Source organism: Dinoponera quadriceps, unplaced genomic scaffold, assembly GCF_001313825.1.
Source record: "Dinoponera quadriceps isolate SergipeBrazil2010 unplaced genomic scaffold, ASM131382v1 scaffold616, whole genome shotgun sequence".
Classification (NCBI taxonomy): Eukaryota; Metazoa; Arthropoda; class Insecta; order Hymenoptera; family Formicidae; genus Dinoponera; species Dinoponera quadriceps.
The window spans coordinates 1,087,207-1,112,494 of NW_014555184.1; the positions used below are offsets into that span (position 1 = coordinate 1,087,207).

The 25,288-nt window shown below is 47.6% G+C and overlaps 1 protein-coding gene across 5 annotated transcripts in view; it reads left to right on the top strand.

Moving 5' to 3' along the window:
• LOC106743275 (tyrosine-protein phosphatase Lar) overlaps window positions 1–25,288 on the top strand; it is a 350,035-nt gene that overhangs the window by 238,792 nt on the left and 85,955 nt on the right. For all 5 annotated transcript variants that reach the window (XM_014616950.1, XM_014616953.1, XM_014616951.1 and 2 more), the window contains exons 4-5: window positions 9,057–9,188; window positions 10,238–10,396. In XM_014616950.1, coding sequence (XP_014472436.1) covers window positions 9,057–9,188; window positions 10,238–10,396 — 291 coding nt within the window. The remainder of the gene's footprint in view (window positions 1–9,056; window positions 9,189–10,237; window positions 10,397–25,288) is intronic.

The following is a 25,288-nucleotide window of genomic DNA, read 5'->3' on the forward strand; positions in this document are numbered from 1 at the left end:
GATGGCGGGAGTCGTGTGAATATCGAACAAACAGGACGGTGCGTGAGTATTCGGTGATTTGCAATCATCTTTTATCATCGGCTCCGCGATAGCTGTTGTATAAAAATACGCAGTGCATGCGACTAAGCAAAATCAAATGGAAAGAAAACGTAATAACGGATAAATGATTGAAGGAAAATTGCGCGCAGCTTAATTCCGTGTCGTTTCAATGGCGGACGTTATTTTTGAGATATCCGCAAATTGAACGTTTCAGAGTATTAGTGAAGATGCATATTCTTAGTCCAGCACCGAATTGCTCGTACCATTTTAAACGAGGTTACGAGAAAGCGTTATTAGCTCCGCTCGACTCGATTCTCAGTCATATCCGACGTTCAGAAATAAACAAGCGACGCGCGTAAACCGCCGTTTCAACGGGTATTTTCGAAGTATTAAAAAAAAAAAAAAAACGAGAGCGCGTGGTGTGCTCCGGATAATTCAAGAACGACCTCGACGAGGTCTCGTGAATATTCAAGTCCATCGAATCGAGAGGAGGACTCTCTTCCACCGGGGACTTGGATCGTTCTCTCCGGGTGGCGCAAGAAGCGCCGCCGTCGCCGGGACACTCGGAGAAACGCGTCTAAGAAACGTTAATTGCGCCGATGTCGGGACGCCACCGCGCGGAACTGTCTCGGTGAGCGCCGTCGCGATTTTACAACGACCTCCGAAGATGCCGGAGCATCGGTCTCGGTCGGATTCTGCCGGCCGGATGATCCGATGCGACGAGGGGGTAGCTGCGCGCAGGATGTACCTACTACCTACTTATTTAGAATATTGCCGGCATACATCTGCATAAATTCGGTGCAGGCCCACCGACATTCTCGGTCGCACAACCCACCCATCCACCCCCGCAGAGACGCTCTCACGACGGGAGGAGCGGAGGGGGAAGGGTGATCGGTCGACACGGGAGTTTGTGCGTCCTTTCGCCCCCATCCGCAGCCACCATCACCGCCATCAGCATCTCACCGCTCGTAAAGAAAACCCTCGTGACGCCACCTGAGAGCCAGGGGAACCTCCCCGCTGACTGACGCGAAAGGGAAGAAAAAAGAAAAATGCGAGAGATGTCGCGCGTTATAGAAATATCTTCGGCGCGATACGGAACGCGTGTATTATCGCGCGTGGGCGCGGAAGAGATTAAAGTATCGCGACGAACGTGCTCGGTAACCGATGATCCATCGTCGGCGGAAACGCGCACACCTCCGGCCACCTCCGGGCACTCTCGACACGTCGCGCTAAGCTCTCGCCTTGACGAGAGAAAGAGAGAGAGAGAGAGAGATACATAAATGAAAAAGAAACGACGCAAAGCCGCGCGGGCAATGCGCAAGATAGGCCAGAAGAGGGTTGAAACTCAACGGCAATATCTATATCAGACGAGCGAGAGCGCGAGAAGTAGCCCGCTCTGTATGCGCGCGGGGAATTACGAGCGCATCGATGGGAACGCCGATGTGAGCGCGCGGCCCGTCCGCGCCGCAGGCTCGTATACATATTCAAATTGAATTATACGCGCTACCAGACGCGTTGATTCGAAATCATTCGACGGCTTGGTATCTCCGAAACAAGCCGCACTCCGCGCCCGTCATCGGCCCGCAGCGCGCCACACCGCATCGCGAGTTTCCAGCGTATCGTCCCTCTCTGACTAATGGAAATTCTCGGCGAGAAGTTGGTTAAACGCGATCGCTTTGCATACGCATCGGAAAGGGCCGCCTGTGCCATACCGTGTGACTTTGTGGCGTCAGCGATGCATCAGCGAAGAATTGAAAAATCGACTTTTGATACCGTTGAGTCCGAGGGATCGGCTCCGTGAAAACAAGACTCGAGTCTGAGTCGAGAAGAAATCGGGATGGTACGCGAGGAGGACGGTAATCCTTTCACAACGTCGGCGATGGTATCTCTCGCGGATGCGAGAGCATTTATCATGAGAGGCGTCGTGTGAAGGCTCGCGTTTGTTCGTCTGTAGCGAGTGCGCTAGCGAGTGAATAAATTAAGAAGCGCGCCCGGGAAGAATAACGAATCTTCCGCTGTGTCTTCTCGTGTCGCCGTGAAAATTATTCTTCCCCCCGTTACTCGGCGCGCGCCCGCCCATCTCTCGTTGTTTATCTCATTAAAGGAACGCGGAAAACGGATAATCCCTGGCTGACAAATCGCGCCCGGCGTCGGCTTCTCCGTCCACTTTCAGGGACGTAACTTTATCCCGGAGGAAAGAGCGACCGAGGTGGTAACGGAAGTGCCGGCGGAAGGGGTTAGAGTGCCGGCGACGGTAGGCGATGGATAGGGGAGTAACCGGTCCCGGCGCTGGCGGATACGAGGCTTCATTGTAATGGACGCTTTAATTCCAAAGGAAAATAAATTGCAATTTTTCCGACCGTGCGACGTCAGCCGTGGAACCGCGAGAGCGACTCCTCGTTAGTTGTGCCAGCCGTGTCACAGAAAAAAAAAACAGAGAGAGAGAGAGAGAGAAATGCCGTGATTCAATTAAATGCACCGCGATACACGGTCGGCCCATATTAAAATCTTGAAACGCTCGCATTTGACGGGACTGTCTTTAGCCGAATGAAGGTCGTGTTGCGTCCTTAATAAGAAAGCGATGCGATTTCTTCGCGTTTGCACTTGTAAATATATTACGCCGAGGTCACCGAGTATTCCCGATGCATTGCCGTCTTTACACTATCTAACCGTTTCCATCGAAGGCGCTGAAACTCGTGAAAGACGAGGTCGGTCTGTTTTCAGACTGATCCACTTTAAGCAATCCGAACGATCGCATATTTCTTACGCGAATATCTCGCGCGCGATATAAAGAAAGTCCTCACCGTGCTATCTTTAGAATTAAGATCTAATTTTTTGCGGTATGATAACCCGACAAATTGCGCAACCTTTCAGATCTATGCTTGCTTGATTCTCTTTGCATTTGTTTCTTTTCGTTGCGTAAACAATCTCTTTCGAAAGGCTTGATCAAAGTTAAACGTTACGTCTCTGTCTGCGAAAACAAAAATTGCAAAGAAACAGATGCCGATTGCAAAGACATCTCGAGACTCGCGTAATATGTTTGTTTTATTTAATACGATATTTTGTTCAATTACATTTATTTCGTTCAATGTTTATTCAAATGAGCGTACATATTTTCTCATATTACGTCGAATGTAATCGGCGCGCCGATGAAAACGGTGGAAAATTTTCATTATTTTAACAGACCGGATTCCATTCGGTGTTGTTAACACATCATACCTGAACAATGAGACACAAACTCGCCCTTACACCACGCTCGACCTAACTCGACCGGGTTTGAAATGTGTATACGTCAGCACGCAGAAGAGCGTGGATGGAAACCCATTTAAATTAAATTAATATTTGCCGTACGGCCGAACCGGCGAGAGAGGTCGTGCGATCGCACGCACGCAGAGAGAGAGAGAGAGAGCGCGCACGGTCGGACGAATGACCGAGCCTGGGATTTCGATACCGAAATGCGAATAAGGTCCGCGCAATTATTTATGATAAACCTGCATTCGCGCGTATGTGCATTTGCCCGTACCGTCGCCCGGTGGTGCCCCTCCCTTTCGACGGTCGTCTCGCCTTTGTGGATACCCTTCACCCCTGCGTCATCATTCGTTGATGCGAGCTCATCGCACGCACACACACACACACACACACATGTATAAACGGCTGCGTTTACAATCAACGCCGAACGGCTGACAAACGCGAGAGAGAGGAAAAGAGACGACACCGACGCGACGGACCTGCAGCTGCATCGGAAATTGCACACGGCGTATCGACCCGACGAGCATGGACCTCGAAATTTCGAGCGAGCCGCCGTAGAGTCCGTCCTCTTTCGAATTCGGTCGTAGTAGCGGCCGGCTCGAAATGACTCCCGATCCGTAATTACTGAGCCGCTTCGTTTCCATAAATGAGCCCGCGGCCCGCCAGGCCGTGCCACGTTTACGTGTTATTTAGGGGCCGAACGTATATCAGGATCCGTTTAAACGCATCCTGTATTCGTTTCGCGATTCGACACCAAAACTCGCCCTGGACAGCCCGCGGGAAACGCGTTAATGTAATTGCCGCGTATTTTCAGTAATATTCCTGCACGGTGAGCGCGCATTTTCCGACGGGCCGAGAATCACGGGCTCTAATACGCCCTATTTTGATATTAATTAGCGGTAGTACCTGTCGCATCATTCGGAGATTTCTACGTGCGATGAGATTGATTGAAGCGACACGCGGGCTCCCGATGGCCGGTTCGACGCTCTTTCTCCGTACCTTCGTGGCTTGAAAATCCTACGAATAAATTAATTACCACCGGCGGTAGAGCGGCGCGGTGACGGCGCTCAGAAACCCTCTTTCATGATGTCGCGATGCATCGCTCGCTCCAGCGTCGAATCGATTTTATAATACGTTCGGTAGTCAGTAACGCGTAATGTTATTCAAATCGCATGCAGATTGCTCCGTTATCGGCTACTTTTTCAATTACGACGTGGCGGGCTATAAAATGTAATACCGACACCGGGAGCGAAACTTTTTCTTCAAGTTATCTGAGCCGAATAGCTATAAACTTTAAGTATGAGATATTGGCGCATTTTTCTGCGGTCGGGTCTGTTCTTAATATCGAACAATTCCTTCGAATGCTGACGCTCGTCTTTATTACGAAATTACGTTACGCGTCGTCCGTATCCTTGATTACGGCGTACTTTTTGACTCTCTACAAAATGACTTTATTGCGCGACGCGAAATGCTTTCCCGCGTGTTGCACAGAGAATTTCACGCGGATAGCTTCCCTAGGATAAGCGTCCTGAAAGTCTTTGTCCTACGCTAGCATTTTCATTTCCACCAGTAGTATCTCCTTCTTCCCCCGGAATGCCACTCTCGTTCACCTCTCTTTCTCTCTCTAAAAGCGGTCCGACATTCATTTCGCGGGATGCAACGGCGGCATGCCTCGCTTTTCGCAATCTAATTTTCACCGGCGTTTAATCTTTGTGTACACTCCGGCTCGCGTGCAACCCGGCCGCGCGCGAGAGACTCTCAGGAAAGGGGTGGCGGATGGCGGGCACGTGCAAGCTTTTTCAATATTTTTCGAGCGGAGCTATTACTCCCACCTTGACAACGTGCCTCTACACCACTCCTCCCGCATGCTTTTCCTTTTATCGTTCCCAGCGAAATCACATTCATTGAACCCCACCGCGATCTTTTCATCGACTCGCCGGAAATGATTTACGCGCCGAAAGGAAATGGTAGGCACGGAGGAATTTCAAATAGATAAACGTCAGCGACTAAAGTGAATTAGCCCGTAAATATTCAATGGGATTTTCGAGCGCGCGCCGTAATGCGTTTTATCAAAAATATTGCCAGATTAAATCTCGCCACAATTGGACCGAAATTCATAAAGACTATCCCATTGTATTTCCGACGTATATTTCCAGCTAGCAGTCACGTATGATAAATCAATTATTGGAATATAATAGGTTAATAGCCTGTGCTAGATACGTTTACGACTGCAGCCAATGAATGTATGCGCGCGCGTTCACCAGCTTAATTTCGATCTGTACAGATGAAACAGAAATTAGCTGGACGTTCTCAGTCGTTTGCATATGTAGACGCTTTGCGATCCTGATTTATACGCCTGATTTATACGCGATCATTCCAACAATATTATCCAATTTTCTAGACGAGAAACATTATTTAAAACATTACCGAGCAGTCTCACCATTTCAACGAGCATTGAAAAACAGTGCAAATAAATACATGTGTGAATCATCCGGTCAATTAAATAAGAAAAATGGAATATATCGGCACTTTTAACTCTACTTTCACGTTTCGGATCGGTGACTGAGTCCGATGGTTTTAGTCGAGATGTTCTTCCGTCGTAAGCGATGAAAAACCCTCCTATCTTCCCTCTGTTTCCCTTTTCATTCTTTTAATCGAATCGGCCAAACGGTCACTTTTAACGGCGGAAGATCGAAAACCGCTACACTCGGGAAATAGACTCGACATTCACTGTGTCGGAATTTAACGAGTGCATCTAGCATCGCTCGTCCGTATAAAGCGGGAGTTTCGGAGATTCTAGCCGTTCGAAAATAACGTTCGGTTACGCGCGCCGTAAAACCTTTTCAAACTTAACGACGTATGATTCAGCAGAAAGACAAAACTCGATTCGGATGCTTCGTAAAATATCACGGGATGGTTTTTCGTAATATTATAAACGCGATTGTTTTCGCATACCTCGTGCGAGTAATAAAAGATGCATTTCGATTAATTAACGAATCACTTCGACTCGTTAACGTGAATTATTATATATCCGTTTACGCGACGGACGACATAATAATTACTTTATCCACGTATAAACACACGGTATAGTTCTTTCGCGACACGGGCGTGTAAAAGTCATATATCGGATAAAATCGTAGGAAATTGTATAAAAAGCATCGTCGCGAATAAGTCGCGTCGGTGCGCACGTGCGAGTGTGTGTACGCGACAGAGGCATGGTCGACTAATGGACCTGTTACGAGCAATTCCGGTAGAACGACAATTGCGCGCGGAGGTACAATGCGTCCGGATAAGTGTAATTCCGAATGCGCAATTCGATCAAAAATTACCCGTGCTTCGTCGGCGGAATAATATTTAGCTTAAATTACGCCGCGCGCGTACGTGCGTGAAGTGGCGGCCAAGCTCGGTTTGCAGATTAGAGTGGTCGTACCTGTCAACTGTGGAATCCTCGAGTCTCTTGTACATACGCTTTCCCGCGCATTTAATTTTTCATCGCGAGACCGACGAACTCGTCCCTCGGTCACATTTTTGTTTCCGTTTCTTTCCCGAGGAACCTTCGTAAAATTAGTTTGCACGTTTGTTTCCCTTCGTCACATTTGCTCCCTTTAAAAATTCAAAGCTCGTCGTTGACGAAACTTATTCCATATATTTTATACCGCTTTTATATCCCCTCTTCTTCACGAACTAAAATATTAATCGATATTTCCTGTAGTATCGCGATTCGTTACCTCTTCCGAAGATGAAAGTCCTGTGCGCTCGTTGAAAACGGAAAGTGTTCGTTGCACGACGTCGCGTTCGACGCGATAAAACGCTATTACATATATTTCCCGATATATGCTTGCTTTAACGCCCGATAAAGACTGCTACTTTCGTGATACGACGGATACCCGACGGTTTAAAAGCACTCCAATAAAATGGTCGCGTGGGATCTCACGAAGCGATTGCGCTTCGGATTAAAAAGTTTTTTACCGCGTGTGCGGTGTACTCCGACGTCGTAAAAGTACGTCTAATGATCTAAAAAGAGGAGAGAGGCCGATGCCGCGGCAAGCAGCAGACGGCGAGTTTATCGCGCACCCGTTAACGCTCGTCGGACCGACACTTTTCGGCCGTGAAACGATCGTATAAACGCTCGCATTAGCCCGACAGCGCCGAGATAAACATTCCTTTAGCACCTCGGCTGGAAAATCACACATTTTATTATTATCCATTAGTCTCGCACTCGCGGGACGGACGATAAAATCGTTTCGGCGCGCGGACCGCCAAACTGGAATGAAAAGCGCACGAGTCTCGAAGAACGGCGTTACGTTCGGCCATAAAGAGATAAGATAAAAACTGCGCACGATATCGACGCGGAAAAGCCGCTCATAAACGACGCATCGATTTCTCGTTCGGCCGGATCGCAAAATTCCGAGACCAATTTAGCACGACGATAGCGCGCGGTGCCGCTCCGTCGCTCTCCCAGGGCGAATCTCTTTTACGTGCGTACGTTCCCCCGTTACGAAGGACGCCACAGCGAAGCGGCTCGACAAAGGAACGCGTCACGTCCATCCATCTTGCACCGGCCGTCTCTTTATTCCCGGGTTAAAAGCGGCGGAGGCAGTTTGGACTTCCCGCCGCACTAAATCCACTAATTTCGGTCACCGACTTCTGGCCCGGTGCATTCGTGCAGCCGCCGCCGTCGCGATCGATGACGGGAGAGATACGGCCGACGAGTATAAATTTCGCGAGCCCAATCAGATCGGACTTTTACGACGTTAATTCGTAGAAGGCGGCAAACGGAAACCCGATACAATTATCGGGGACGTTATTCTCGAGATCTTTTTCGAGAAAGGTGCGGACTCCCTCCCTCCACGCTGTCCGAGTACCGCGATTTTTCGGATTCCGCGTGAAGCTCTCGACGATCCTCGACGTGTCGTCATCCTTCCGGATTTTAAGCAAAACCTACGAAAGCCATTCCAGCTAAATGATGAAAAGTAGACTAATGACCCGAATTGCGAGAAGTAGACTAATTACCACGGCAGCCGACGCGGAAAGAAAATATCTGCGTAACCGAGCGCTGCAATTTTCCTTTGCAAATTAACGTTTTCCACGCCGACCGGGCGAGCGCAACCGAGAACTTTTTACTTAAATTTCAACAGTGAGAGATACGTTGAAACGCGCAGTTTTCATGAACGTAGGATTTAGTTTTATACGACTTTCCTTGATTCTTTATGGAAAAATCACGCGATCTCCAGCGCAAATAGGTGAAATAATCTTAACCCGGGTGCAGTTCCACAATTTCACCCTGCTGAAATTCGGCGCTGAATTCTCCGAACAAGGGTATTGATATTTTTACTGCGCATAAAATTCATAACTCCTTATTTCGCGCGAATAAAGACCTGGTATAAAAGAGATTACGCGAATGATACATGTTGAAAATCACATTTTCAGCGCGAAAACAGTTTTGTGTATCTGTGTCAAAGCAACAAAAGAGCGCAGCGATGGAAATAGTTTTATCATCGTTTGTAAGAGAATATTTCCAGGTCATAGTTAAGTTTGGCGATGAACAAATGTCAAATAAATGTTACGGGAAATTTTTAAGAGCACTCGCAGCGCTTTGTACGGTCGAGAAGAGAAAGACACAAAGGAAAAAAAATGTATTTCTGTTACACGAAATGAGTCTAAAAGGGCGTTCGCGCCGCGTGACTACCATACCACGTAGGGATAAACGACAATCCTATTGTGAGTCCGGTCTAATCAGAGAATCCCCCGCGATCTTTTGTTCGCAGGTCCACCAACGATCCTGGTGAGGCCACAGTCGCAGCAGGTGAAGGCGGGCGGAATAGCGAGCTTCTACTGCACTGCGGAAGGCGCGCCGCCGCCCCAGATACACTGGCGGAAGAACGGCAAGAAAATTTCACGTGAGTTCGCACTTTCGATTCCACCACCCTCTTTCTCGATTCGTATCTCCGGATCCGTCCGTTGAAAATGCGCGCTCCTCCGCGGCGTCCCGATCCCGCGCGTCTTCGGGATGTGGAACGACCGCAGCCGCCATGAGAATGGGCGGAATGAAAATTTTATCGAAATTAAAAAGTCCCGCGACCCAGATTCCCCGCTCGCTCGAGCTTTTCCATCCACCTCGTCGCTTCTCACCCGCGCTCCCTCTCGTATTTTCCCTCCTTGTAAAGTGCATTTTTCGTTTATCGCCGCGCGCGTCTCCCTTTGCCCCGACCTTGTTACGGTTCGTGCTTGTTCTTTCCCCAACTGATTTTCACGCTCGTAGCTAACAGGAATCAACCGTTGGATTCCGTGGCGTATCGCGGGTGCATCCGATTTTTTCGTCGAAAATATCGCCCTAAAAATGTCACGTCTTCTGTTAGAAATTCGCGATGCGAAAGCTACTGCGGGTGGTAATCGCGTAAACTAGTTTTATCCGCGAGGTATTTTCAACGAAACGAGCGACTTATCGCGAAATCCGCAGCAATTTGGATCGCACGTTCGAAAGGTAGCATCAAATCCCGCGAGGCGATCTCAGTGACGACGCCGCGACGGTTTCGCATAATGTTCGGGCTGATCCGCGGAATGTATGTACCCGAGCGATCACGTCGGTCCACATTCGTCGACGACTCGACGATCCGACGAGATAATGGCCAGCGACCGCTTGTAACATTCTGAACGTCAATTGATGGCGGCGGAGAGAGGACGATAACAGGGATGACCCAGCCGCTCGAAATTTATACAGACGCGCGATCCAATTCCCATTCAATATTTCTCAGTCCGCGGAATTGGATACGAGAGGACACACATACCCCCTTTTATTAGATTCCGCAACGGCGCAATTTTCGATCTTATGCGAACCGCCGATCATTTTCGCGCGCTCTCCCGACCGGCATTCTCTCGCCTTTTGTGGCGGGTGTATTCCTTTTCACGGCGTGACCGTCCGCCTCAATCTTCCGTCTTATGTCGGCAGAATCCCAATCCCGGTATGTGGTGCACCCGTATGAAAATGGTGCTTTACTGCGGATCGAACCTGTCAAGCCGCAACGCGACAATACCAACTACGAGTGCCTAGCTGAGAACGGAGTCGGCGACGCGGTTTCGGCCGAGGCGACACTCACCGGTTACGAAGGTAAGTGAACGAGTATTCGCTTCATTCATCGAGATGAGCCGATTCTACAGTGAAAGTAGACGATCGTTTTGACTTTTTTTCCTCGAAGTCAAATGCACGCGTAAGTAAAGGAGAAATCGTGTGTCACTTGATGGAAAGGAAAAGTGAAACGCGCGTTCAGAACTGAAGAGTGTGCTTGCACATGATGTATGCGCGAAGAGAAGAAACATACGCACGCTACTCAACCTTGTCGCTATATCGTATCTTGCAATGGCGTCACGTGAAAGAGGAAGAAATGAGAGCTCTTATACGCCATGCGGCATAATTTTCGCTGTCAGGCTTAAAAGGATTAGGTTATACGATACGCTGGTAAAGCTGGTAAAGCTGGTTTATCTTTTTGCGTTATTCCTATCGGATGATTTCGAAGAAGGGCGCGCCGAACTCGCGGCTTGTATTTTATAACAAGCCTCTTGTTTCTCGGCAACAATTTTTTGGCGACGGCACAGCGTAATAACTATTAGCGTTATCGGGGTGTACGATGTCGCGTTTAATATTTTAAGGTAGCTTCCAGGACAGCTGCCACCGTTTGGTAACGTTCGAAGCTTTAAGCTTCCTATCCTGCAGAGTTTGACTGCACTGCGCGGATAACGGCTTTGAAACTGTTTACTGATTTAAACCTCGCTTAAACGTACTTTCATGCTCCAAGTCGCCGATATGGACGATGTATCATTTATCATTAATACTGGATATCGTAAAGCTGTCGTATAATACTTTGATAACGCATTCTGGAGCTTAATCAAGATCGAAAAAATAAGACGAAAATGCTCCAAGTTGCAGTAACTTTCGGGTTATAAATGATCGAGCTTGTCCATTTGTAACTTCGCAACTAAAAGCGAATAAACATCGCCTCTCGCGCGATCCGAAATCTTTGGAGCCGCGGCAAGATGCGGCAAGGTAAATCCGTCTGAAATAAAACGGAAACTTTGCTCGCATCTTTCCTTTACCTCTCTTTATTTATGCGACATTTGTACGGAGAAACGGGCGGCATAATGGCGTTTAATTCGGCGACCAGACGGCAGGCGGCGTAATGAAGGGAAAAACGCCGCGAAATCTTACCCTTCTCCCGGAATCTCGCGAAACTTTCGCGAAACAATTTAATTGGCTTGGCCGCCCTTTTTAATTCGATTTCGCCTCGTGAATATTTCTGCTCGTAATTCGCGGTATTCCCTCCGTAGCAGAAGAACAGAAGTCGTCGGGCTGTCCTTACCGCCCAACGCTTCTTGTCCACTCGTGTTTTCGACCTTTCTTTATTCCGTCTTGTTTCCGTTCGTTCACACAGTCGTGATCCAATATGCACGTCGGGCAGTTTTTTTTTTTTTTCATTTTTTGATCGTCGGGCATTTCCTGCCAATGCTGCTCTCATCCGGCGGCCGGGCCGGTCGCTCCTCGTAAATCACGGATATTCACTTGATTCTCTGAAACCTCCGCCACGATTTCAATTTATTTGTTGTAAAGTTGATTCGGCCAGATGAGCGCGTTCCCACAGGCGCAATAATATGCGCACGCGCGCGGGTCACCGTGAAATCAGCATTCGTCAAATTGATCGACAGTTTTCGTCGCGCGGCCAGTTTTATTCCTGTTTTATTTGCGTATCATTAATGCGCGTCGACCGAGCAAGCCTATATGACGCTGAAAATAATTTCGCCGGCGATACGTCGACCGCGTCGCGGTGTCGTCATTCTACGCGCTCCTGCTCGCTCGCGGAATAATTCAGCGAGCTTTTGCCGGCTGGTCGGAGGAGAACTCTTTTTTAAGGACGCACGGGAAAGCTTTTTCATGAAAGACGAAGTTCATTCTATGTAATCGCGAATTAAAGGTCAAATTGAAATTGTACGCGGCGAAAAGGAGGTCGAGGGTGCGCGCACGCTCGCTCGCTAATTACACACTGAATCGCGAGGCATACTGTAAGAACACCAAGCGCGTCCCTCGCTCGAGAGTTGACGCGATTAGGACGCTGCGTGCTTTTAAGCCCACGAATTTTCCTTTCCTTTTTTTCTCTCGCTCCCGTCGCGAAATCATCCCTTCCTCCTCTTTCGTAGAAACTATTTTTCGCGTTCGCGAGTGTGCTACCGATGATATCGACCACCTTGATTACCGTCCGGAAGGAACAACGTTCTTTAGAGGAGCGATATTTTCGCGAGGCACATGCGCTTCCCTATTTGCCGGTAAGCTCATGTCGGCCATATCGACCGTACACCGCGCAAACTTCGTTATCCAATCCATTGATACGATAAATACCTGCAAGCTCGCGGTAAAGCCTCATTCGGATAATGCGATTAATTGTTAGCCGAGGCATGTAATGATATAATGACGTAACGATCGCGCGCGGTTATATGATACGCGTATTCAGAAAACAAAAACGCACCAACGATTGGCCGGATAATTGAAATATGGACCGGAGCGCGCGGCCGGTCTATATTTGTTCAATTTGTTATGCTTCTGTCGGCCGGCTATGTATTTTTGACAATTAGGTGACATCCTATCAAAAACAATAATTATACGTCGGCACGCGCGTGTCGTGCGGTTATTCCAGTTAAGGGATTAAATTTACTTGCAATTCATCAAACTACATCCGCTACTCAGAAGTGTCATTCGATAAAGCCGGGATATCCCGTGCGATATCAACGTATTCGACGCTGCATTTCGGGTCTATTCGCGATCACGTCCCGCGTCTGTATCGGGCAAATTGAACGCTTGTAAAACCACAATAGCGGCAATGAATGCGAAGTGATGCGCGAGGAACATCGGATATAATGTAAGGATCAGCGGGCATTACGGGAAACACCCCCATCGCCGTTGTAGAATTTTCATGAGAATTCGTTCCCCGTCGTGCGCAGCACTGCCATTCTTTCTTACGGCAAAAATCTGAAAACCATTTCGGGATACGTGGCCGGAAATACTACGGTATACTGGTTTTCGTTCGTATCATTGCGGTTTTATTCCGCAACTTTTCGCCGCCGGTCGTAATTGCATCCTCGATCGTGCCGCGAATTATTTTTATTCGTTCATATCGAAATTACGATTGCATTTTCAATGGCGCGCATCTCCGTGGAAAAGATGTTGCAGTTCGGAATGCACGTGTGCAAAGTTTGCTCGACACAGATAAGTTCTTCTTTTTCTTTGTGTAGTGTTAGTTTCGAGAGCTATAAACGTCGACATAAACGCATTCTGAAAGGAGCAAAGAACCGGTATCGATATTTCAGAAACATTGCGAAAGGAAACGTCTGAATTTCGAGCAAGAACACCGGACAATATGTGGATTCAATGCGTTTGCGCGCCACAGCAAGTAATAAGACAAAAATTGGTCGATTTACGTGAGAAAACGACACGACAGTTCCTCACTCCGGGATTCCCCGAAGCGCGGCTGTACTTCTTGCGCGTGCACGACAAAAACTCGGTCGTTGAATTATTGGTTGCGTTTCTCTCGACGGGATAATGTCGTTTTCCGGTGACGTGTCTTGGATCGATGTTCCTTCCCCGCGAACAAAACAGACCCATACAAAAGTTCCGAAAGTATCAACTACGAGCGTAAAACACGTTCGATTTCGCGAGGGATAAGTCGTGGTGAGAGACGGGTAGAGTCGCGCTTTCATTCGAGGGGCGCGATTCATCGCGCGCAAAGTATATTAACCCCTGCGGATGATGCTGTCCCAATTTCGCGTCCTATAGGAAGCTGAAATTAAATTTGCACGAGGACTAAGTGGCGTCTTTGGTTCCCGCGTCGGGCGAACTATCCACTTCGTTCTGCACTCTCCGCATCGAAAGTTGGCGGGGAATTGCTCATCTCCTCTCGAAACTCTTACGAAATAATTCTTTCGGAGCGCCGTGTTGGCCACCGTACCGGCAGAAGCGGGCAACGATCCCGTTTTAATTGCCGCCGTACAATCGGCGCCCGATGTAAGAACGCGACGGACGGTCGACGGTATTCAAAATGGAAATTGCGTTAAATCCTGCACAGGCGCGAATAACGAATGAACAATGCTTCTACAGGGAAACGCCGTGTTACCTTGTTCCTTCCGCTTTGCCGCAGCTCGCACAGCGGTAATTAAGAGCGCTACGAACGCGGGGATTGATGCGTTCCGATAACAATGGCATTATTTTAATGAGACGTTGTAATATTCATTTAAATTTCTTACTTCTGGCGAGTACGCTTCTTTCGTCTTTGACGATCTAATCTCGTCGATCGGAGAAGCGAGTCGTGCAATCGATTTTTACAGTCCAGTGAACCGCCCTTTTATTTACGGATCAATTTGGAGCCGATTTCTCCTCGATCGAAACGAAAAGATGGCTTTCTACGTCTGGAATATGTACACGCGCATCCCCGTTATTTATTTCACGAGTCAACACGGCCCCCTCCTTCCGTTATTATTTAATTACATCGCCCAACTTTCACCATAACGGTGGAAGCTAACGATTTTCAACTTTTGATTCGGCCGCAGCGAGAAAGTGCTCCGACGAATGCAAGACGCGGTTAAATTTACGCTAATTGTTTTGCCGTTCGCTTCAAGTTTCAAAACTGCGACGGTCCGCTAAAAAGTCCGCCGACCAAGGAACTAAGCGATCCGGAATATTGGTTAAATCCGATTCTTAATTAACAAGCCACATCGAGATTTCTTTCTGTCGTGGCAGCTCCCGGTATCTGACTTTACGTCGTCGATGCGATTCGCCATCAGCGACTTTTTTGCCGGCGGGCGCTCTCGTCGGACGCGTAAGAAAAATCCCGAAGAAAACAACCGGATCTCTCGCCTCCCCTTTCCTTCGGTTCTCCGCGAGAGAATCCGTTCTCCTTTTGGGCGGGGTAGTTCGGACGGAACTTTTGCCAAGTCGGGCGTTTTAATTCGAGAAGCGATCGAGCGCGCTGGGAAAAACGAGTCTACGCGGAAACTAAAGCCGCCTCGATAGACGTCGTAAATAAGTGCCGGGCGCTCCCGATCGTATTCGCTATATGGAAATGTTGACTCGAGTTTGCGTGCCAATAGCCATATTACGAGGTAGTTAAGAAAACGCAGACTTTATGATCACGCGCGGAATGTAAATCGCTGTTTCCAGATTTCCAGTCGTAGAATTGTTAGCATCCGGGAACACTTTTTCAAAATTAATTATGATAACAGCTTCGCGTTCACGCGTAGCGTATTCTATTTGGACGTCATTGAAAATATTCCTTCGGAAAATTTTAATCTGATGATTCTTTGCGTTCGTAGTTGGACAGAGAAACGGGGTTCTGAATTTAAAACGTTGCGAATACGAGAAAGCACTGATACACTCGCTAATAAATAACCAGCATTAAAAGAAGATTGAGGAAGACGCGGAATTAAACTGGGGTATCCATTCATTTGTGAATAAAACTGTTAAAAATGAGCTAAAGGTGAAAATTATCGAAACATTCATATATAAATGAAGTGAATTTTCTGCAACATTGCATACGGAATACAATTGTCAATATCACCTTTATATTAATAATAAAATATTCAAACGGAACATAATGTAAAAGGATCTGCGGGAATATTATCGGATAAAAGATTTTATTTTATTATATATTTTTTTATCTTCCGTATGCATTCATTTTTTTGTGACATTACACGTTTTGTGGACAGACATTATAAAAGCTAATGGGCAAAATAAAACCTATTAAATTTAAACACCAGACGCAATCGAATATTTGCGTTCATTATTTTACAAAAATATAGTAAATAATTTACCGAGTCGCGCCACTTTTGAAATTCAAACGTGTCATTTTCGGAAAATTGTATGTTTCGAAACCGTAAGCTATGCACTTATTGCAATGAACGATCATTGTCAGTTGCTGTGCACGATAATGCAAAGTTAATCTATATACACGCGAAAATCAGAGTTTAACTTGAAAAATGCTATTAACGCAAGATGCGATAATCACAATTTGAATATTACATCAAGATTTCTATTGAAATATTGAAGCACGCCAATGCAGAATATTAATTACAATCCGCAATGATTGTCAATTAAGTATAAGATTATCATATTGATTACGAAAATGTAAATATTTCTCATTAATGTTCACTCGCATAACTCGATATATCATTATGTTTCGTTAATAATCAAAACATTTGTTTGTGCCTTTATCGGACGATCAAGTAACGATAACAAATAAATTTGAAGCGCTCTTTCGCAACTATATCACTCTTATGTAGGCTGCCTAAATTGAGGTATACCACACGCGTTCTACATACATTATATCGTTATCTATCTACACACATTATATAGAATGTTATCACTCGAAGCTCTGCATAAATTTAAATTACGTGAAAAAGACGATTTGTCTGGTTTGCGCGGTACGATTCTTGATTCAAGGATTGTTTACAACAATCGTAAAATATGCAGTAAACAATAACTGACCACAGTCGATTATTTTTGGACTATAAGAATCCAATTGGTTTATTATTGTTCAGCCTTACTGCATACTTTACGGCTATCGTAGACTTTCTTTCGAATCGAACCTCGATATTTGTCGCCTTAACGAGTAAGAATGATATAAGTAATGTAACACGTGAGAAATACTAATTGTAATATCGATCTCCGGTCTTCCCGCAGCGGTGACGTTCACTCTATGACTTATGAGTTTGGTCGCGATTTGCTCTTGAAAGAGGTCAGGCGTTGTTAACGACCCCGGGTATAATCGATTAACCGTGATGAGCATCGCGCAAGAGCTCGGGCGGAAATATCGGCGCTGGAGACACACCGAAGCGTGAAGAGCCTGAAGGGACTCGGCGAACCGTCAATCCCCGGCCATTGTAACAATGATGTAAACCCGCACGAGAGAGGACGAGTATAGGAGAGGAGGTTGCGGGGCTGGAGAGCGCGCAGTAGGCGCCGGAGGTGGACAACATTTACCCCAGAGAAAAAGGGCGACGGGATTTCTGTTTCGAGCACGCGGGACTCTTTTGTTTCGTACGCGCAGGGCTTGTTTTCTTTCGCCGTTCTCCATCCCGTTTGTTTGTTCCGGCCGTCTCTCTCCTTCCCTTCCTTCCTTTCTTTCTCTTTTCCACACCCTGCTTTCGCGGGCGCTTTTCTCTCGGCGGAATCAACGGCCGGGGAAGCTCGCAACGACCCTTACAATTGAACCCCGATGTTGCGCGAAAGTCGAGAGCAAGAGGACGATTCGAGGAGCGAGGAATTAGAGGAAACGCATAAACATCTCTCCCGGTGGAAGCGCGTCTGCAGTTGGCTGCCACTTTCATCGGGGTAAAATTACAAGCCTCGCGCTCTCCTCCGGGCGAGTTTTCGAGCTACTACCGATAGAAAATCAACCTTACCCTCGTCTGGAAAACGGTCCGCGAAGCTGTGTAATAGTTGGCTACGTGTTCGCGATGGTAGAAAACGAAATTGTCTCCTTCACGGGAATTCTCCTATCGAAAGGGGCGAAAATTCGATGGAGCTTCTAATTACGGAATTGCTCGACAGCGGGAATTAACGAGCGAATCGAGCTTCGGAGGTTCGATCGCGTGATCTTTGAAGGAACGAGATGGGAATCGGAAATTTCAATAACACAAGAGCGTATAATGAATAGGGAGCTTTTCGCGTAACTTTGGGGGGAATTTGACTTTAACAAAAATGTGATAATTTATGACTCGGATTGTTGCGACATTCGATTCGGCTATCATTTGAGGGATCGCAATGACTAAGAAACCACTAGAAATTCTTTCCAAGTCTGTGGCTAATCGCGTTAAAGATCTCTCGCATCCGGCATATCCGCGTGAGCAGACCGATTAAAGCTTGATATGCAATGAAAAAGCGCGGAGGCGAAAGTTTCGAAGTGGAGAAGAGCGAGGCGTCACCGGGATGAACACTTTTCGAGGGAGTTTCGAGTGTGGAACCGAGAGAGAACGATAGCGAGAAAAGTACAAGTTCAAGTTAAGAAGGGAAGAGAGAGTCAACTTTTAGTTGGAACGTCGAGGAGGGCGCCTTTGTGCTCTCGCTCTCCGCCGCTGTGCCTCTATCTAAACCGTCGCGGCGGTTCGCTCGGAGAATTTAATTCGCCCGAAAAAGCGGCGCCTTAATTAGCAATTAATTGGCACATAAATTAGCTGCGAATTTTCGCCCGCAGCGCCGCTCCGCGAACCGGAACGTACGTTTCCCCCTCCCCCCTTTTTCTCCCTCTTTACACGTATACATACATACATCTGTCCGTCTGTTTCTCGCCCGATATCCCTTTCGCGCACCCTCTTCTACTCGGTTTTTTCTTCTACGAGCCGGGCCACCAGCCGCGACAGAGATAAGAACGCCGGCAACTATTTCAGCAATCTAACTTTCTCGCGGGTTCTCGGAGAATTTCCTGCCTGGAGGCATTCACCGCCCTCACTCCCTCTCGCCCACCCACTTTATTCCCCATCCATTGCGAATTGCACTCTTAAGCCTCGACAGTGAAACTCTTCCGCCGTCGATGCCGAGGAAGGTGACGCGTCGTGTGGTGATAAAGCGCGCGCGACGAGCTAAATCGACGAGCAAAGAATCGGATCTTCGGCGTCTTCGCCGGGTGAACACCGGGACAACCTGTAGCTTCGTGTCGGCGAGAATTCGGGAAATCCCCCTGTTTGCACCACGAAAATCGTCTTTGATGTCCTTTGATGTCTTTCCGGATTGATTGTTTGCGGAGCAATGTGCGCCAAAGCAAGCTGAAACAAACAGGTTTATCAGAAACGCTTGTAAAAATATACCTTCGCGAAAGAAACGGATTTATGAAAAATAACTTTTTACAAAACACGCTCGGGAAAGAGTAAACGCGAAAAGAGCAGAAGGAAAACAAAATCTCAGTTCTTATTGAATCTTATTTAATTTCTGTTTCTATAACCGAAACTTCGTCTGGTCCCCAGGCAAAACGAAAAATCCAATTAGGCGACCGGAGTTATTTTTCCCACCATTTTTCGATCGTTCGTCTCGGTTCGCGTTCAAAATAGAGAGTCCCGAAAAAGCGTGCGAGCAAAGATAAATAATTTCGCGAGAACTTTGCACGGAGGAGCGTCCGAAATAGGTGAAATAATGAAGAACGACGGTGGAAAGAGGAAGCGCGCCGACTATCAAGGCGGCGGGGGTCAAACAAATTGAACCTTTTCAGCTTTATCGGAGAATAATGCGGCATTTAACAATGGCTGTTTGGTCCTTTCGAGCAGGCGCGAAGGTGAATGTGCCGACGATAGGCGGAGGTGGCTGATAGAAGAGATCCCGGGATGAACGCGCGCGCCGAGAAGAGCGGAGGAGCAGCCGCTATTCATCCCCGTGCTCGCGCAGCCAGTCCGGAACTGGTTTCAAAACCAACCCGGTCTTTCAGGAGCCTCCGTCGCGCGCGCTGCATGCACATCCTCTTTTATTGAGGTCGATGATATTCGGCTCGTGATTTTCTCCCCGCTGAATGTACTGACTGTCGGCCTCCTCCTCCACTTCCTCCCTGCCCCGACCGTCGCGAACGAAAAACCATTATTCGCGGCCGCCCAGTGGTTTCATGATTTCACGCTCCATTTGAATCGCCAATCTTCGTGGTTCCCGCACGATCGTTTGCGCGTACACGGAGTATCTCAAGGCTATCGTGTGTTCCAGACCGCCTCTGTGGAAAATCTCGCATCGACGACTAGTCGATCGCTCGTCGGCGGTGGTTTTTCAGCATAAAACATACCCGGCGATCTCGCGCGTTAAATAAGGCAGATCACAGTTTCTCGATCGAGATCTCTCGTTATGCATCGAAAGCCTTTAATCAAGAATCGAATTTTCAATGTTATGTAACTCAGTAACTATCCCGTTGTAAATTCTCTCCTAACTGTCTCGCAGTATCTGTAGTTGAAAGGGCATCAAGTAGTTCCGGGACACTTCGTGTATGTATTCCTCGCGGTCTTCGCTTACCGCCTCTCCGTCTACTCTCCGTAACGAATTTGTCGACTTCCCCTACAAGGTTCTGCTTTTTCGATCTTAGCGTTTGCGCAGAGGTAAAAGGACGAAATTGTCTCCCGTCGCGGAAATTCTCTCACGAGCTGTATCGATCAGTTGCCAGTCTCGGCGATGCTACGAAAATATAATAGCGAGATGATCGGCTACAGTCTCCGTAAGTAGCCGTCTTTTTTAATTGAGAGGCTATGCGAAAGCAAGTCGGATATGAATTATGGATCTTTTTTTTTCTCGCTTGCCCCTGTTACCTCGTTGGATTTTTCGCGAAAGAGCGTTATGATCCGCGGTACACGCGATTCGGAGAAGTACTCTAATTGGAGATCCTCTGCCCCGTAATTGCGACTTGTCGTTCTATAATGAATTATTGAGTAGATTGTGCAAAGGAGAGTTGTTTGAAGTTCTAGTGTCTTATTTATCTCTCTTTAGTTAATGCACCCGATACTTTCGCGGGCCAGCAGTGTTTGCTTCTCGCAATCGCTGCTCCCGATAATTCAGTTTCTATTATCAAGCATTACGCCAATAGTTAACGATCTGCATTCGAAATTCTCTCGCTCTCTGCGACGAAACGGATTCACTTCCGCGCGAACTTCACGAACGGAAAACTTTCTAAGCCAACGATTAGTTTTTAGTCGATGTCGGTTCAAGTGACGCGTGAGCGCGGCTTAATTACGCGAGAGCGGATAATATGTGCGTAAGCCACGAGCCTGAAAAATTTAGACACGGCCGTTGTTCCGTTTACTCTCGGCTCGGAAAGTACTTTAACGCAAGCTTAAGCCGCCGAGAGTCGAAGATTAAAGTGCCTCAGGTCCATGCAGCCAGTATAGAGCCGTCCCTAGGGCAATTCTAATGACCGACTTTACTTCCCTTCTTTTTCTCTCGACGTTTTTTCCACTTATTTTCGAGCTGCGAAAGGCGCACGGGAAGGCTGCGCGACGCAAGGTAACAGAGGAAATAATCGTCGCTCGCGAGACCGCGCAAATCACGCATGAATAATAAGCACGAATCTCCACGACGGATTCGTCAAAGCGGAAACGCGGATATCATTTATGCAAAGATACGCCAAAAAGGAAGTGCTAAATTGGACAAGCGGAATTTCGAAATTAGACCACCGAGAACGCACTTTCTTGGGGCATCGCTGTTTCGAAACGTCGGATGTGTGTCCAAAATTACTTCGGTGAAATTTTAATTCATCAGCCAGTCACGAGGACATCCGAGGATGAATGTTAAGAATCTTAACAGAAGCCCGTGCCAACTTTCCTCGCGTAAAATTAACTTCGGACTTTCCGCCGATCCGAAGGTAGAGAAGATCATTCCGGGACATCTCCTCGCATCTACGTTCGACGATACGGCGGAAATTATGACAAGCATACAAGTTTCGTATCTCCACCGCCGAAGTGTTCCGGACGGCCGGTAAAAAAGGATCTCACCAATCGCGAGTCACGTTGCGAATAATGTACTCGATAAGTCTTGTTTTCCGCGCCAGCTGCCGTATCGCGCGAAGCTGGAGAAGATCGCCGCGGCAGGAAGTTTGTCTCGCAGGAAGGCTATTCGTCTCCTTTACTTCCGTCAGGAGACGCGCACGTATCTGTCCTCTTGCCGTTCTAATCTCTCCTGGAAGAGACTGACGGGCTCACTTGTTCTGAAGGAAATGCCGAGACAAAAGCAACCGCTTTTCCCTCTCTCTCTCTCTCTCTCGGCACTGTCCCGTCTCTTCTTATCCGTTTGCCAGCACTGTACACGCGCGTTTGGCTTCAGGAGAGACTGAAATAAATATGAATTTCGCTCGACAAAAGCTGGAGGCGCCGAGACTGGGTGGCTCGAGCAGATTCGAGCGAGAAAAGGGAGCACGACAGGGATAGTGGAGTCGCCCCCTGCATCCTACGTACGTAGAAGGCGCCTCCAATCGAGCGGAAAATCCGGTTTTCCCGGGAATTAAGCGCGCAAAGGCGGGTAAGAAAGAAGAACGGACTAAACGGCAACTCAGGCGGGTCACTTCCGGAAACTTGAACCGCGCAATATGTACTGGCATAAGCGCTCGCGCGCCTGCATGGCACCAGCGACAAGAGAGATTTTATCGAGAAGAACGATCGAAAGTTTCGTTGCCGAATACACACAATAAAGATAGAGAGAGAGAGAGAGAGAGAGAGACTAGAGAATGCTAGATACAATTTAAGACAACAAGATAGAAGAATTTCAGTTTCTTTGGAGAAACATAAAAATTTGAGTGGTGTTTCGTAGTATAATTGATGTTTCGGGAAGCAAAATTGCAAACGCGAGCGTACAGCACAAATTGGACTCTTAATCTCACAATTAAAAATAGCGAATATCCCGGCGTTCTTATTTTCTCCGCGAAATTTAGCACGACTTTTCCGATCGCACCATCGTCGGTGCAGTCGATAACGATACGACGGCATCGGATTCGTCTGCGATTATACGGATTAATTCACGGAGTCCCGCGTTGAATATGCATCGCGATACGCGACGACGACGACGATAAATCAAAAACGGCAGAATCGAAAATTCGTTCGCTTCGATAATATTTCGGTGCGTCAAAGCTTCATCGCGATCCAAAGCATCGACTGCTCTCCATTATTACTATTACGAATGTTGTTCTTGTTTTTGTTATTATTACTGCAATCATCGTTATTATCATCATTATTCTACATTAGCTCGATGTGTTGCTGTTCTACACGTGGAACAAAAATGCCAGCAAAACGGAATAGACAATCGCAAATAATGTGTTGAATAATTGAATCGGTTATAAAAGTCATATCAAAATTTCATCGCGCATTGTTTCAATGGAAAACAAAATGCCCCGAATGCATTGTTTGGTGCTGTATAATCGATAATTAATATTTTGAAAGAGTTATTTACTCGATTGCTGATATTTGCCGGGCGATGTAAATCAATCATGAGCCACCGTCTGTTACATTTTGATTTTATACGAGATACCTCAGAAATAACATGCACTATTTTATCGTGGAGAGAATACTTAAAACGGAGTTAACAGGAAAACGGCGGTTTGAAAAATATACCAAGCATATCAACTGTGCACGTTTCAAACATCGAGCCACACAGATAGCATTTACGGCGCGAATCAGACAGAAGTGACTCTGTTGGATCGGGAACGCGAGTAAAGAGATATCGAACAATAGCGCGAGGGAAAACGGAGTAGACGAAGAATCGCTGGAGGCGAGACGAGACTAGACGAGATGAGGGACGAAAAGACGGCTACCGAAATTCGAGTACCGGGACTAATCCACCGGGTGTTCGTCTCGTCGCGGACGCCAACTCGATTTAGTTTGTAGATTGAATCACGCCGGCCGAGAAAAAGAGGATTCTAATTTCTTCCGAGAGAAGTCGGGAGAATTCGTCACGAAGAAACATTTTCTTCGTCGCGAGCCATCTCCGCTCTTTGAACGACTTCCCGTACTTTCTTCCCGTTCTCTCCCCTTACGTCGTATCGACTACGCGACCCTACGGAAGTACCTATCAGACAATTTCTTTCTTTCTTTCTTTCTCGCTTTACTCGCTTCGTCTGCCATCCCCGACTAGGCCTAAGGCCGAAATTGTTTCTTTCGTCGTACAATTACGAGAGAGGGAGAAAGGAATGGGACGACTGGCTTCTTTTCCTCACAATGATGAAAGAACTCGTGGACGATGTTGACATAGCGAATTGTTAAGACGCATTTAAACAAACGGCCTAACGAAGCGAAAAGTACCCGTGCGCAAAACAGCCACCGTTAGGCGTATTCGTTAACAAAACGCGTTGTTGGGAGAAAAAGCGCGGTCTGCGGTGTTGCGAGTGACAGGTTGAAATGATGACAAATGCTTGGCGGCGTGTAACTTCGTGAAAGGAACGCAGTGGAATAGTTTTACGCGCGGGGCCCTTTGCGATGCCCGCGGGCTCCGTGTAAAAATTATTGGCCCATCGCGGTAAACGACGCAAAATGGTTTCGCTTTGGGGTCGAAATTGCGTTTTAATCATCGTTTGAACAATCGCGCCTGCACCCCGGCGCGATTATACGCGACGGCACGATTTTCGCGTAAACTGTCTCGGCGATGCATTAATCGTTACGCGATTTTGAACCTGCGATTTCATAAAAGCCATTATACCATCGCGCGCATGGAACTGACTTAGCATTCCGAGGGTGAAAGAGCGCACCGGCTCCTTTCTCGTTGCTCCGAAATGTACGCGCGGTACGTACTACCCTCACATCGCTTATTAAAGATATATCCCTTCGAACTCTCCCTGCGTCGCGCACACGTGTGCACGCGATCGCTTCGTATACGGTAAATTCAGCCCGGCCGCCAATATTTGTCTCGGTTGCGAGATACGTTGCATTAGGCGAACGGGAAGTTCCTACAAATGGAAACCGTTGCGCCCGTCGTCACGTTGTTCTTATTCTCTTACGAGCCCAGGCAGACGGGAGGAACCTTTTCTCTCTCCCCCCCTGAGACTCGTGGAAGGGTATGGAATTGTCTGTCTGACCCTCTCTAGTCACGAAGTCGAAGCGAGAGAGGGACGAAAAGGGACTCGAGCCGGAAAACTCGCGGCGGACTTTCCATCTTATCCCGTAGTTCCCATTCGGCTCTCTCTCTCTCTCTCTCTGTGGTCCGCCTTAATAGCACGGGCGAACCGATTCTAGCTGACCCCCCGCTGAATTGATAGCGAGAATCCTAATTGCGCGCACGTAAACGAGTACGTCACGGACCATCGCATGAGAAAGAGCGGACGGGCACCAGCCGCGCAGGATGAAGAAGTTCCCTGCGGGCAAAGTGACGCCGCGAAAAACGTCCTCTATTTAAATCAAAGGTGGAGCGCGCGGAAATGCCGGCGTAACCGCTGGGCATTGTCCGGTAATGTGGATATCAGTCAGTGAAATGATATCTCATCATATTTTCGTTAGAATAGTGACTGCACGAGCGAGAAGGTGGGGGGGG